We start from the raw sequence: 14,182 nt of genomic DNA, 5'->3' as shown, positions 1-14,182 counted from the left end.
GTGATATTTGGTTTAGTGTGTTTGGTTTGCCATGCAATTTTTGACTGCTCGGGAAAAAGCACTTTCTTCTTTCATGAGAAGAACTTAGAGTCAGATGAGGAATGTGAATATATTCCAACTTGTGTTTTCTTTTTGATTTTTTTTAAAGACCTTGACGTGGATGGCAGTATCATCGGAGCCTTGATTGGAGGTGAGAGCAAAATATTTAATTTTTGTAGACAGCGTTATTTTTGCTTTTGTGCATGTAACTTAAAAAGTATGACATGCACTTTTCCTTTTGTAGGTGTCATAGGTGCCACACTAATCTTCATCTGCGTGATAGCATTGTTGCTGTGGTTCCGCTCCAGAGAGAAGGGCTCTTATGTCACCCATGAGATGGACACCCAGGATGATGAGATGGGCGACTTGGATGAAGATGATTGTGACGACAGCGATAATGATGATGACAATGACTTTATTTGTTCTGACGCAGAACCCCAACACATAGAGCTTTTTGAGATTAGTGAGGAAGCCTAGAGCAAGAAGGTGTACATATTTGACTGGAAGATCATGAAAGAGTCTCTAAATTTCTTATTTAATATTAGATGCACACTTGTGCAACTCCATCTAAAATATTTTTTGCATCTCCTCCCCAATTTTTTTGCAATTAATAAGTTAATACATATGAGAATTAATCAGGTGCCATAGCCACCAACTTTAAGAGATATCATTTTGTAATTTTGAACTTGTCAAGGTTTTATTTTCATGTGATTAAAATTAACTTGTGAACAGCACCATCTTGTGGCTAAAATGTATCACTACATCAACATGTTAGACTGAAAATACTCTCAAGGAAGGAACCCCATGAGATAAATACCTTTCCCGATTTTTTCTAACTGAAGTAATTACAAATAGTCTCAATGACCAAATTTTTTTGTGAGAGCTGGGGCTGGCTTAATGTTTTTATTTTTTTATTCCATATTTCACAATCATACACACTTTAACGTCACCTACAAATTATCCGGCCAATTTATTCGTTTAAAAACAACTGTCTTGTGTTTGATAGTATTCAATTACGATAAATTTAAATCACAAGTCACATTTAAGGTGGTTAAGCAACGTCCCTCTATTCAGGCGCCTGTGTAATCTACCTTAAATACTGTTGAGTGCAATAAATGTTTTTGTCAGCCCAGTAAGAATGGAAATTAGAATTATTTCCACCACCGCCAACAGTGCGGGAGACAGGCAGGCGCGTTTTAAGCCACCGTCACTTGAACAAAAGCGCCTGGAGTGGAACTTTAGTGGGCGGTGACGTTGTGAGTTTATCAAGTTCTGCTGTGACTGTGGCAGTCTGTTGACTTCTAACCAAAAAGCAGCGATTTACATTGGAAACCTAAAAGACATGATTGTGTTGCTTTCTCCGGGGATGTGATTCTTTTTGGTGCGTCCGGACCGATATTGTGCTGTTAAGAATTGGAATTCAAGCACGTTTGTGACTTTGTGGCTTCGGATCTCACTATGTTGGCGAGTTCCGTCATTTACGCTGCCAAGAAACGAAAGAAGCCGCTTCAAAAAGTGTAAGTTTAAAAAAGACATTTTTGTGTTCATACATAATCTCTTCACCTCGTCTGCTGTTTTGTTATCGCTCTTCTTCTCCTTCTATTTTTCCTCCAGCATTGTTGCAAAATGAATTTATATGATTTATACACACCAAAGGTAGTTAAAGTACAGTAATCCCTCGCTACATCGCTGTTCGATTATCGCGGCTAAACATATTTACAGTATTGTACCTTGTTATAAGACATTTGTTATAATAATAATAATGAGAGTTCTAAAACATATTTACAGTATGTACACTTGTACCTTGTTATAAAAAAGTTATAAAAAAAGTTGTTATAATAAAAGAGTTCTAAAACCATATTTACAGTATGTATACTTTAGCTACATACACACACACACACACGTATCATATTTATATTTATATTATTTATACATTATTTTCTGTATGTCATTTATACTTCGTATTAATATAGTATTTACATGTTTGAAACTATTATTTAATGTTCTAATGATAACATATGCACTTATATGGTTTAATATACACTTATTGATACACAAAAAATGTATGTATGTTAAAAATGAGACGGTGACACTACTTCGGGGATTTTCACATATCGCAGGTGGTCTTGGAACCAATTACCCGCGATAAACGAGGGATTATTGTATATGTGGTCACTCAAATCCAAGTACTGATCTTCATTTGCGTGAAAAGAGGGAGGAACATCCGCGATTGCGCAACCAGCTTTTAATTTCTATGGGAACTTTGGGTGCGTGTCCACCTTCTATGAGTGTTACAGGCTAACACTGTGGAAACACCAATATTTTGCCATTTTTCAGAGAAAACATTTCAATCTCGCTTCCTGCTAGTCTAGCGGGGTTAGAGGATGACAAAAAAGCGGCCGGCGACAAGTTACAGTCACGTCTAACAACATTCCGAACTCTTGTCACTTCCGAGGTGATGAATCTGAAAAGCTCCGAGGGGTGTCAATACCGACACAATCATAAAGTTATGTTCAGAGGGTGGACACAGTCTGATTTAGCTTCAAGCAGACGTATCTGTTTGCAGCCAAAGCACTTCCCACTGCATGCTAACCACATGACCTTCATGTAAACAAATGGAATTGCCCCCCGCAGGATGAAAGTCTAGCTCCACCACTGACTAGAGTGAGAGAAAGAGACAGAGAGAGAGAGAGTGCAAACAAAGGGTCGATCAACCGGGTGAGGCATGAGTGAACAAAGGGCAAACAAACAGCCCTGTCAACAACACTAATAGTCCCACGCCACCGGCAAAAACAAGCAAATGAAAATGCATTCACGCAGCGTTTGATGTGTGCTGACATCAGAGTCACGTCAGCAATTGGAGGCAGTGAGTCTTAGCTGGCAAACTTTACATTCTGGTAGCTGCTGGCCTCAGTCGCCTGCACCTATGTTGATCCCTCGGATTCATTGTCATAAGCCGTTTTTTTATTTCACCTTACGCACAAGACGGCGAGCCTGTAAAAAGGGGAAAAACGTTGGCCAAGCTGATCAGTGGCCAATGTCAGAATATTGGTAACAATTTGTTTGTGCTTCTCAAAGTGTATATTAAGAATGGCTATAATCAGCCATTAGTTGATTAGATAATGAATTAAATATTAATTAATGAATGAATAATTTTATATTTTTTAAATAATTTTATAATTAATCAAATTAATAATATAATAATTTTATAATACTTATATAATTTTATAATTAATAAAATTAATAATATAATACTTTTATAATAATTATTAATAATAAAAGTGAAGAGCTCGGTTGGTTGTGTTGTCTTAACGGTTTATTTGGACTTTTCTGTATAAAGTTTAATTGTTTGCCTCGCACTTGTGTGAAGTTCCTGCAGGCTCACATTCGGAAAAAAAAACGACGTATTTTCTAAAATGTGGGTTTATTTGCCCAGCGTAGTTATCACAGCCTTTTCCATTATTTTTGCTTCGAGCGTGGATCAATTTGTCATCTAAAATGCAAAGAAAACATTTTGAAGCATTTTTTGTTGGTTGTTGTCCAACAGCGACTTGCTTTTACCTGCGTCAGACCTGCGCTCTGAATATGCAGTTGACTTTCTCTTGTTCTGTCTGTTCCGCCCCAGACAAAAGCACCTTTGTGTGGTTGCAGGAGTGTCACTCGATCCCGTATTGCGGCGACAGACACTCCCCTTCATATGGCCGATGTGCCGGATAGCGCCAGAGGCAGAAAAACTAGCCGCTTATTATTCTCGTCCTGCCGTCAGGAATGCGACGATCGCTATCTCGCCCTTCATTTCAGATCCAGCGTTTTCTGGACGATTATTGTAAGCAGATGGTCATTTGTTGTAAAAATGTACGGATTGAATTATTCAGGACTCAACATGCACAAACTTAATTTGACCTTTTGAATGCGCATCTTATTGTTAGACATTTCCGTACTTTTTGCGCAACTTGATGGCCTCGAAATAAAAACAGCCCTGCTTCTCATAATGTTGTCTTTGACTTGCGATCATGCAGCCCAGTTTGCATTTTCTCATATTCTCCTCGCATGCATCTTACTCATTCTTCTAAACGGTTTTCATTTTGCAGACCCAAACTGCCACCTCCCGAAGGGGCTAAATCAAACCCGTCCAAACGGCATCGCGACCGACTGAACACCCAACTGGAAAAACTGACCAGCCTGCTACCCTTCACCGAAGAGGTCCGCGCTCGTCTGGATAAATTGTCGGTGCTGCGGCTCGGTGTGGGTTACCTGAAGGTTAAGAGCTTCTTTAACGGTGAGTCTCGGCAGCAGAATTTAGAGCTGCAGAGTTGTGCTGATCTCGTACCACTTGGTTATATATAATTGACCAAATAAGGTGTAAGGTTACAAGTAAGAACTTTGTGAACACTGAGGACTTCCTCACCACCCAATGGCCAATCCTCATCCTTCAATCAATGTCTTCAGTTCATCTTGAATTCTTTGGCCCTTCTCCCAACAAGCTCCGCCCCTAGCGGACCTCCACTCGCTTCCTCCTCGACAAAGCCTGTTAGATTCCAGGTTGTTGTTGGAATGGCTTGAAGCCATTTGCCTTTCGCTAGCTGGAACAACTCAGCGCTTTATGCATTCATGGGGCTTGACACACCCACCACACTAGAAAGCTCCATCGGGAAGCTCAAAGGCTCCTTCAATGTGGACCTGCATCAGAAATGCATTGATGCCTGTTATTATGCCACTTTCTGGCTTTTGCTATTAAAAACTATTCATTACTGTTTCTTTGTAGATGATATTTTTATGATATAATAAGATGTTGCGTCATTCAGTGGTCCTGTCATGGGCCTTCATCACTGATTATGATTTGTACTCTTTTAACAGAGAATGCTGGATGTGGCCGCTTTATTCAGGTCTTTTTCTGTCTCATGAGAGGGAAGAGCATTGGAAACTTCACATAGTCGGCTCTCTTTGGCATGATCCTTGCCTTGCTCTCTATCCTTTCAAATTGTCCGGACTGTCTGATGGGAAATGTCCAAGGATCAAGTCCCATCCGAGAACATCGGCAATGTTTGGCGGTTTCTCGTCGACGTGGTTGGCTGCAGTTGTAATCGATGTCGCTTTCACTTATCCCAAAAATGTCTTTAAAGGAAGTATCGTAAATAATGGTTAAAAATATCACGATGGGAAGTTGCCACATGCCTCAAAAGTTGACTGAAGCTATTGCGGAGGAGTTGCCTGGCTGTTGACAGAAGTTATTTGTGGTCTTAGAATAGATGGTGCAAAACTGGTCCTAAGGAACTACGCACTCTTTTGAAGTCACTGTTCTTTGTCTTTTACTGAACATTAAGACTTTACTCGTGTCAACAAACACAAGGCCTTCCGCTAATGGATGGACTTTCCAGATGTGTTTCTCAGCAGATCTCAGCCTGCTGGAGGTCCTACTTAACCCTTAGACAATAAGAAGTCAGGAAGCTAGCAATGAAAGGGGAGCAATTGTGTCAAACTGAAACATAACTTATTAGAGGCTTACCTCTAACACGTTGTGCTACTGATCCACTTTTTGGAAGTACACAAAGGCCATGTGTAACTGTCACCTGGAATCAGAGGGAACAGAAATTGAATTTGCCAATCAGTTGCTGGCTGATTTAACTTCTGTCTCGGACACAGTCAAGCTCAAAAGAAAGTTTGGACTTGGGATAGTGTAGCAGAAGTTGCGGGCAGTCTCCTGGATGCAAGCGTGATAGCATCAGATTTGCAGAGCTTCATGGAGGATTGCAGTCTAAACAAAGCAGCCGAACTCTCGTGTTAAAACCTGCCCAAGCATCTTCGAAACCGCGTGTGTGTGTGGCGTGTGTGTGCGTGCATGCGTGTGTGTGTGTGTGTGTGTTGTGTGTTTCACTGCACATCTACTTCAGGATTTAAAGTAAGAGCCCGATGCTGTAGAGCCAAAATTAGAAGAAAAAAAAAAAAATTCATTAAAATAAAAATATAATAAAATTTATTAAAATTAATTAATTAAAATTACACCGCATGAGACCCAGAACTGTCTGTGATTTGTCGTGCCCAGGTGGAAATGTTTTATTTAAAATTAAAAACTAAAATAAAATGAATTAAGATTAATTAATTAAAATTAGATCGGGTGAGACCCAGAACTGTCAAAACTCTCTGATTTGTCGTGCCCAGGTGGAATCCAAATACATAAAAACACAGGGATGGCACATATCCCCAAACTTTGGAGTCCCCTTATTTGCTGCTCTTTTTTTTGTACAGCTCGTTTAGGAGTTGAGGATTGTTTCTCAAATAATATCCATATGATGTGACGTCAGAGATTTTAGAGCCATAGGCACAGCCGCCTCAAAAAAAAGTTTGCAGGAATAACTGCACACTACATATGCTACAAAATACTTGAAAAAATACAGCCCATTGATTGCTCTATTTATAAATGTATTTTAAGGATTTCCTGTGTTTGTTTTTCATACGAAATTCTACATATGTCTTGGTCAATGTGCGCACACAATAATATAATTTTATCACAAACAAATGCAGCACACACAGGATGATGCCGTCCCATGACTGACTGCTTCATTAGAACCCGTCTCCTCCCGGCTGATAGGTGCCAGATGTGTTGTCATGAGAGCATCCATCCCATTGGCCCAGGGGCGACACTCGCTGCCGAGAGGTTTCGCAGCTCTCGCTCAGCTGGCAAACTATGAAACGATCGTGTCTCTCATCTGCTCGCTCACCGCCAGTGACTCAGCGCTCACTCAAAGCCCGGCGCCACATACGTAGTGCGCGTAGAATGGTCTGAGTGGGCTTGACCAGATCCGTTTGCATTCCAGCCTCGCTCAGAGGTTATTACAGATTCCATGGGGAGGAAATAGAAAAACAATGGACAGCCGGCACTTTGAAAACTAACGGTGTCTCACAGAAACAGTCAATTGTAGCTTTGGTCGAAAAAAGGTGTCCGTGAATCGATTGGCCAATTTCATCTTATGGCTGGCCAGAAATGATTTAAATAAGAGGAAGGTGTAGCACGAAAATTTGCCTGTGATGGAAAAAGTTGTCGACTTAGTTTGTTAGAACTCGGAGCAAAAGAAAATGTAAAAACAAATATTTTCAAAATTATTACGTTTCCTTTGCAGCTGCTTTTACCTCACATATTGAATAATAATAGTAATAATAATAATTAATAATAATAATTCATTTTATTTATGGGTGCCTTTCTCAGCACTCTATAATAATAATAATAATAATAACTCATTTTATTTATGGGCACCTTTCAAGGTCACCTCACAACTGATAAAAAAAATCAATAATTCACATATTTTGCTTCGTTTCTCGCTGTCGTTCGTCGTATAGTTCCGATGAAGCCTTTGTTGCGTTCACTTAAAACCACATGGAGTCACGTGAGCGCCGCTGTCACATGCCGAGATCTAAAATCGGGTTTCCTTGTCTCCTGCTGAGATGAAGATTCCTCAGTGCTGTATGTCTTGTTTACATTCTTTGGAGCAGGCAGATGAAAGAGAAGCTGGCGCATCCTTTCAGCTGGTTCAGGCATGTCTTCCGTGTCAACACACACACACACACACACACACACACACACTCACACAAACACACAACAATGACTATTGCCTTCGTCATGACTCAGTGTAGCAAAGACAATACATATGACTGACACTGTTTATTTAACTACGGAATACCTCATCAGTAGTAATGTTATGGATGATAAATCAATCTCAAATCAATTTAACTTAGTATTTTTTGGGGGTACTGGTGATGACCTCATAGATTCCAGTGTCAGGACTAAGGAGTTTGTGTCCTATCGTGTTCAGGGTCAATAGTTTAAAGTTCACACACACTCATGTTTGTTTCTTGCTTGTGACTCATGTAAGAATCCAATGAAGCTCTTGAAGGCATTAGTAACCATATGTGCTACATTCCTGTGCCCGATTATTTTTAGACACAGTATTTATTTTGAGAACAGCAATAAATGCTAGCCTCTTGGCTCACACGCCGGGTGAGCACACAAGTCAAAGTCAACACGGCAAGATCAATGATGATCTCGAATGTGCTGTGGATTGAAACTCACAATAACAAAAATAAGGCTAGTGCTTCGGTGACGTAACGATGGAAATGATCGGAAATAAAGGCAGATTACCTGATATACAGATCATCGGTATCGGACGAAAAATTCATTGTCAAGCCAAGAATAAAATATTTTAGGTGTTTACTTGATTTGAACTACTGGTGATTTATAGCCATATAAAAAAAATATCGATCACACATAAAGTATCTGACCATACTCAAATGTGATTGGTCCGGTGAGGGACAACAAGCTTCCTCTTTTTCAATATGTGTGTTTCTGAGCTTATGGGGGGCAGTTCTTCCTTCAGTCTCTTCTTCGGGAGGGTCTATTGCATCTAAGCCAGTGGTTCTTAACGTTGCTGGAGGTACCAAACCGCACCAGTTTCATATGCACATTCACTGAACTCATCTTTAGTAAAAAACAAAATTTTTTTTTTTTTTCAAATTCAAGACAGAGCGATCAGTTATTGGAGCTGGTTAAAAAGCATGCGTGCGCACTACTAAATGTTTTCCATCTTTTTTTCCGTCTTTTCCTCAACCAGCCTCCTTCCTCTCCTCTCTCCGCTCAGGATGCTGGAGGTTGAAAGTTTGCACGCAAGGCTTTGTTGTATGTGTGCTTGTGTGCAAGATCATCTGCGTGCGTGCGTGCCTTTGCGTGTGTTTAGGGAAGAGAAGACGTAAACAACTACCAGTGCAAATTGACCACATTTCCATTAGTTGTTTTAAAACAATTAAACCTTGCTTTTTTCTTTTTTGTCATTTTCTGACCCTTTCTTTTCAACTTATTAAGAATGCATATTGTTGCCCTCCGGTGAAACTACTCGACGTCGACTTTTCTTTGCTATTCATACACTGCTCATTAACTCCTCAACTCGTCCCGTTTTTTTTCGAATAAATACTTGTGAAATAGTTCATCAAGAAACACGATTCCAAGTGACTTGTTGAAGTGGGTAGAACTTTCGAGCGCTCTGATTCCAGACCTGACAAGAATTTTCTCTTTTCACCTTTCGTGCCCAAACCTGCCCGTTGAGAATCAGACAGAACAAGCGTTGCCAAGAGTGAAAGGTAGTGATGGTGATGTTGATCTCCAAGTCACCCCCCCCCCCCCCCAAAAAAAGAGACACCCAAATAAAAAGCCCGCACATAGCGCTCCTCCCGCAAACCCAAAGGTGGAACAATAGCACGATTCAGCTCTTGGAGTTTAAAGTGAAGAGAATTGTTGGCAAATAGTGAGAGCCAACGGTATTGTGTGTGTGTTTGTTTGATTTTTTGTACATACACAATTCATATTTTCCTTCATATTTCAGGCTTGAAGCTAGCATTCAAGCATTTTCTACTTGACACGAGCTACAAAATGAAAGCATCCAACTCTGCTTATGATCTAGTTCAGGTGCACAGCTAGGTCATTCCAGTTCAAATATGTTTGTCTTGCGCCTTCACCAAAATAGTTGCGGTCACCAGGTCATAATTATGGTGGCGGTTGTTCTCATGATCTGCATGTGAATCAGAGTTACAAGGAGTCAACTTCTCTTCTGTTTTTTTTTTTTTATTTCAAAATCAACACAGTGACTCATGTTTGTTCTTGTCTGTCACTAATTTTAAACCTTTGAAAATCACCTGCTTCCTCTGCAAGAGGATATTTTTAGGTGCCCGGTCTTGTTTCCTGGCAGTGATTAGCGCTGCTTGATAAACTCGAGAGGCGGATGAGAGCGACTTGTTGAGTGACAATGTTGTAAGATAACAGGAAACACTTGCCGGCTCCACCCTGCTAAAACCTGACACATTTCTGCTCTCCTTATTGCACAAGACACTCAAGGCTGGATGACTGAATCGGTTTATATTTCTGACCCAGAAAACACCGCGTTGTTAAAAAACAACCAGAATAAAGTTCCACTGTGATTCTATGTTAGTCTTCTTTTTTTTTTCTTTTTAAATCAAACTTGGGTAGAACATTCACGGTAACTTCACTTAAGTTCTCACACCAAGTTAAAAGTGCACGAAACATTGAAGATTGGCACATATATGAAAAAAAAAAAGCTCAAAGCTAACTTCTTCAAGGCTAAAAGCTAATTTCATTTAGCTTTTAGCTAAAGCTAATTTTTGTAGCTAAAACTAATTTTAAACCTTCGAAAATCACTTGCTAAAGCTAAAAGCTAACTTCTTCTTCAATAGCTACCCTCAGGAATGGTCAGAATGGCTCCTGCATGACAAGTCAAAAGCTGTGGGGAGATGTCCACAATGCACTCTTGTCCTCCACCGGGACCTCCCAAGTGTCCTCCTTGGATGGAGTCAGCTTCTCAGAGGGAGACCTGCTCCTCCAGGTCAGGTCCGATTGATCTTTGAACCAAGAATGTCAAGTTATTTTGTCAACTTGAGTGTTTTTTATTTCTACAGGCATTGAATGGCTTTGTGTTAGTGGTGACCACCGAAGGTTATGTCTTCTATGCCTCGCCCACCATACAGGACTTCCTGGGCTTCCACCAGGTGAGAACAAGCTGACCTTATCCCAGCTGACTTCAGTCAACAGTCACTCAGTCACCGTTTGGATTCATTTCTTCCCGTGCGTTGAGATTCGGTGTCTTAATTCACGTCTCTCCGTTGCAGTCCGATGTCATCCACCAGAGCATCTTTGAGTTGATCCACACCAACGATCGAGCTCTTTTCAGACGCCAGCTTCACTTTGCTTTCGATCCGCATTCCAGCCAGCGGGACGGCCTCGCAGAGGGCGGCGGTAAGTCATCCTTGCGTCATCCAAAGACGAGTGTAAACGTTGACATGCTTTGCGCGTATTTCCACGTAGATGAGCAAAGCAGCAGTGAAGTCAGCACCAACCTGAGAACCTACAACCCGCAAGTCATACCTCCAGAAAACTCTTCTTTCCTGGAGAGGAATTTCTGCTGCCGGTTCCGATGTTTGCTTGACCACTCATCTGGCTTTGTGGTAGAGAAAAATAGGTCCAACGTTGGATTTGAACTTGTTCTGACGTGGTTCTGTTTTTTTTGCCTCCAGGCAATCAACTTCTGCGGACGCCTGAAGTTTCTCCACGGTCAGAACCGGGTGTCGGAGCTTGGCGAGCGGGTTCCCCCACAGCTGGCTCTGTTTGCCATTGCCATACCCGTGCAGCCGCCGTCCATCTTGGAGATCCGCACCAAGACGGTCATGTTCCAGACCAAGCACAAGCTGGACTTTACGCCGATGGCCATTGACAGCCGGTAGACTGCCGTAGTTGTGATTTGCCACCAGATCGGACGGTGATGGGACTTTGCGTTTCCTCCTCAGGGGGAAGGTGTTTCTGGGTTACAGCGAAGCAGAACTCTGCATGAAGGGTTCCGGTTATAACTTCATCCACGCTGCGGACATGATGTACTGCGCTGACAACCACGTCAGGAGTGAGTCACACTGTTCTTACGTAGGTTGAAGTACATTTAAGGTATGTCCTGAGCTGAATTCTCTTTGTTTGTGTAGTGATCAAAACAGGAGAAAGTGGTTTTACCGTCTTCAGACTGCTGACTAAAAATGGAACGTGGCTCTGGGTCCAGGCCAACGCCAGGTTCATCTTAAAAGAAGGAAAGCCAGATTTCATCGTGGCCCGCCAGAGAGTTTTGACGTAAGTTACCAGAGATGCCGTAGTTCTATATCAGTCCATCCTGGGTGGAGGAGGGTGGAGCCTTTGTCGAGCCAACTTGTCTTTGGACAGGACAAGATACATTTTTTTATGACACCGGGGTGATTGGCAAGCGTCTCGTTACGGGACCTAATGATTTTGGGGCGTGTTGACGGATTCCTTACAAGATGCGTCTTTTGTCATTTACCGTCTTTCCGGATCATTAAATACAGTTACAAGTCATTACCACAGCGTCTAATGGTAAATATGCTAACAAGTAATTAGCACTAAGCCTGATGAGAGGTTTTGGTACCTGTTAGTCCTGTTTTTGTCATTGTTGTTTGTTAATCTCCCTGATTGTTCTAAACAAGTTCTTGAGGTCATGGCTGGATTGATCCTTTTCTGGGTTGCAGAAATGAAGAAGGAGAGGAACACGTTCGTCTACATCGGCTGCAGCAGTCGTTTAGCCTCACCACCGGAGAGGCGCTGTTGTACGATAAGGCACCGACCGTCGACATGCCCGACACCTGCTCGCCCGCAAAGCAGAGGAAGCTCGATGAGTACTCGGTCAGACCCAACTCGCTCCAGAGCTGCATTGTGAACCAGGGTCAAACTGTCTACTGCCAGCACAAGAGCGCCAACACGCTTAACGACGACGCCTTTAAGGACACGCACGCCACAATCGGCGTTCGCGGAGATTTCTGGCAGCACCCGTCGCCCAAAGCTGCTGTCGAGAGCATGATCAAGTCTGAGGACGCCATCCAGGACATGATGGAGACTCTGCAGCAGATCCTGGGGGACGGCAACCTCGCAGAGACAGTGGATGTGAGCGCCGATGAGCTCAAGAGCTGGGAAAGCACTCTTCTGAAGGTAAGAAACAACAGCTGCGACCTGGCCGACGACTTGAACGACGTTATCGTGGATGACGTCCTGTTGTACGTGGAGGAGCAGCTTCAAAAAGAGGCTGCGCTAAAGTTACCTGAGCGGCTGGATACCCGCGTGCCAACTTTGAACTTCCAGAGCCAGGCTTCTGCTTGTCAAGGGTCGGTACAAAACTTGAGCTGGGCTCAAGACCCTCTGGACCAGTTATTAGCCAGCAGTGGGCAGATGTCTGAGGAACCACATGTGGGGATGGTGGAACGGACCCTAATAGATCTTCCTCAGATGAATTCTTCTGGTTTAAACCTTCCAGTGGCAGAGCCCATCTTTGACCCCCGTTTCGTGGACTCCTGTGCCGAGACACAAAACCTGAGCAGTGTTCAGGTGAGTTTCATGGACAATAACCAAGGAGTTTTCTGGCATAAGCAATCATGTCAGATTTATCCCAATCAAATGGTTCAACCAAACGGCCACCTGTCAACGGAGCACCGTACACAAAGACAGCCTGCATTTAGCTTACAGTATGGTCAGAGGAACTCAAACCACGTCAACACCCAAAATGTTCCCAATGGCTCGGTGATCGCGGCAGATCCGGCGGCGTCCAGTTGCATGGACAGCCGCTTCGTGCTTCCCGGTCAAGAACCGCAGAACCTGAGACAGTCTTGGCAGCTCGAGCAGCCACCGCGGCCGCAGCTCATTTCAGACGGACTGACGGGCATCACCCGATTGGCAGATTTTCAGCCTAATCCGGCCGTTGCGTACAGTTCAATGACTTCATTTCCCGTTGAGCAAGGCATCATGGGGGCGCCTGTCACGACATCAAGCGTATTCAGAATCAACCCCCCCTTTGTGCCTCCCAACGTAAGACAGATTCCGCAAAGATTGAAACACAGCAGCGGTCACATTTCCGGTCCCTCCTGCTTTAACCAGGACGGCGGCAACGAGTCTTTGTTCAACTTAGATATGGCGCCGCTTTCCCACCAAATGGCTCCAAATAGTGTGAACCCGGGCAACCTGCAGATGCAGCAGCAGCCATGCTTCAACCTCGGCAACCAGGTAAAAAAAACATCACTGAAAACCAGCTTGACTGTTTTGATTTGCAATTGAGCTTCCAATTACTTTTCTTTCACAGCTCATCAGCCACTCGGTTATCGCAAATGGCGGCATGGCATTTCCTCATTGCGCAACGGGAACTTCTGCTCCTCACAGAGCAAACGGGAACATCAACTGAAAGACAACGGATCCCCGGAAATGTGCTTAAGAGAAAGACAAATAGCTCTGGATAACGAAATAAGCCAAGAAAGATCATCTGGAGTTTAATTTGTGTTTTGAAACATGGATCATCACCAAAGAGTGGAAGTTTAGCACTAAGCTGCTCCCAAAAAGTTTCAATTTGAGGCTCCTTCCTGGGTAGAAACCACATTCTGAATTGTCACAACCTGTATATAAAAAAATCAAAATGGCTGTTTTTTTTTATAATTAGAATCTCGAAATTTCAAATGTTTAAAAAAAATATATATTCACTTGAACTTTGTGGTCTTCTGTATCACTCACTCTCACTCGACCTCCTTGAATCACACAGAACCGCAGGATCCTCAC

General features: G+C 42.6%; 1 protein-coding gene across 1 annotated transcript; it reads left to right on the top strand.

Moving 5' to 3' along the window:
• The first annotated feature begins 1,290 nt into the window (after nucleotides 1-1,290).
• LOC119132053 (aryl hydrocarbon receptor-like) lies at nucleotides 1,291-14,177 on the top strand. Its single transcript, XM_037266945.1, has 11 exons — nucleotides 1,291-1,556; nucleotides 4,131-4,318; nucleotides 10,273-10,421; nucleotides 10,495-10,584; nucleotides 10,705-10,831; nucleotides 10,901-11,040; nucleotides 11,110-11,312; nucleotides 11,380-11,489; nucleotides 11,566-11,707; nucleotides 12,118-13,639; nucleotides 13,716-14,177. Exons 1-11 carry the CDS (start codon nucleotides 1,498-1,500, stop codon nucleotides 13,812-13,814), a joined length of 2,829 nt encoding a protein of 942 aa, XP_037122840.1. The 5' UTR covers nucleotides 1,291-1,497; the 3' UTR covers nucleotides 13,815-14,177.
• Nucleotides 14,178-14,182: the final 5 nt, after the last annotated feature.

Source organism: Syngnathus acus, chromosome 2 (assembly GCF_901709675.1).
Source record: "Syngnathus acus chromosome 2, fSynAcu1.2, whole genome shotgun sequence".
Lineage (NCBI taxonomy): Eukaryota > Metazoa > Chordata > Actinopteri > Syngnathiformes > Syngnathidae > Syngnathus > Syngnathus acus.
The sequence above is the reverse complement of the archived record's forward strand: the minus strand, read 5'-3'. Positions and strand labels throughout refer to the sequence as shown.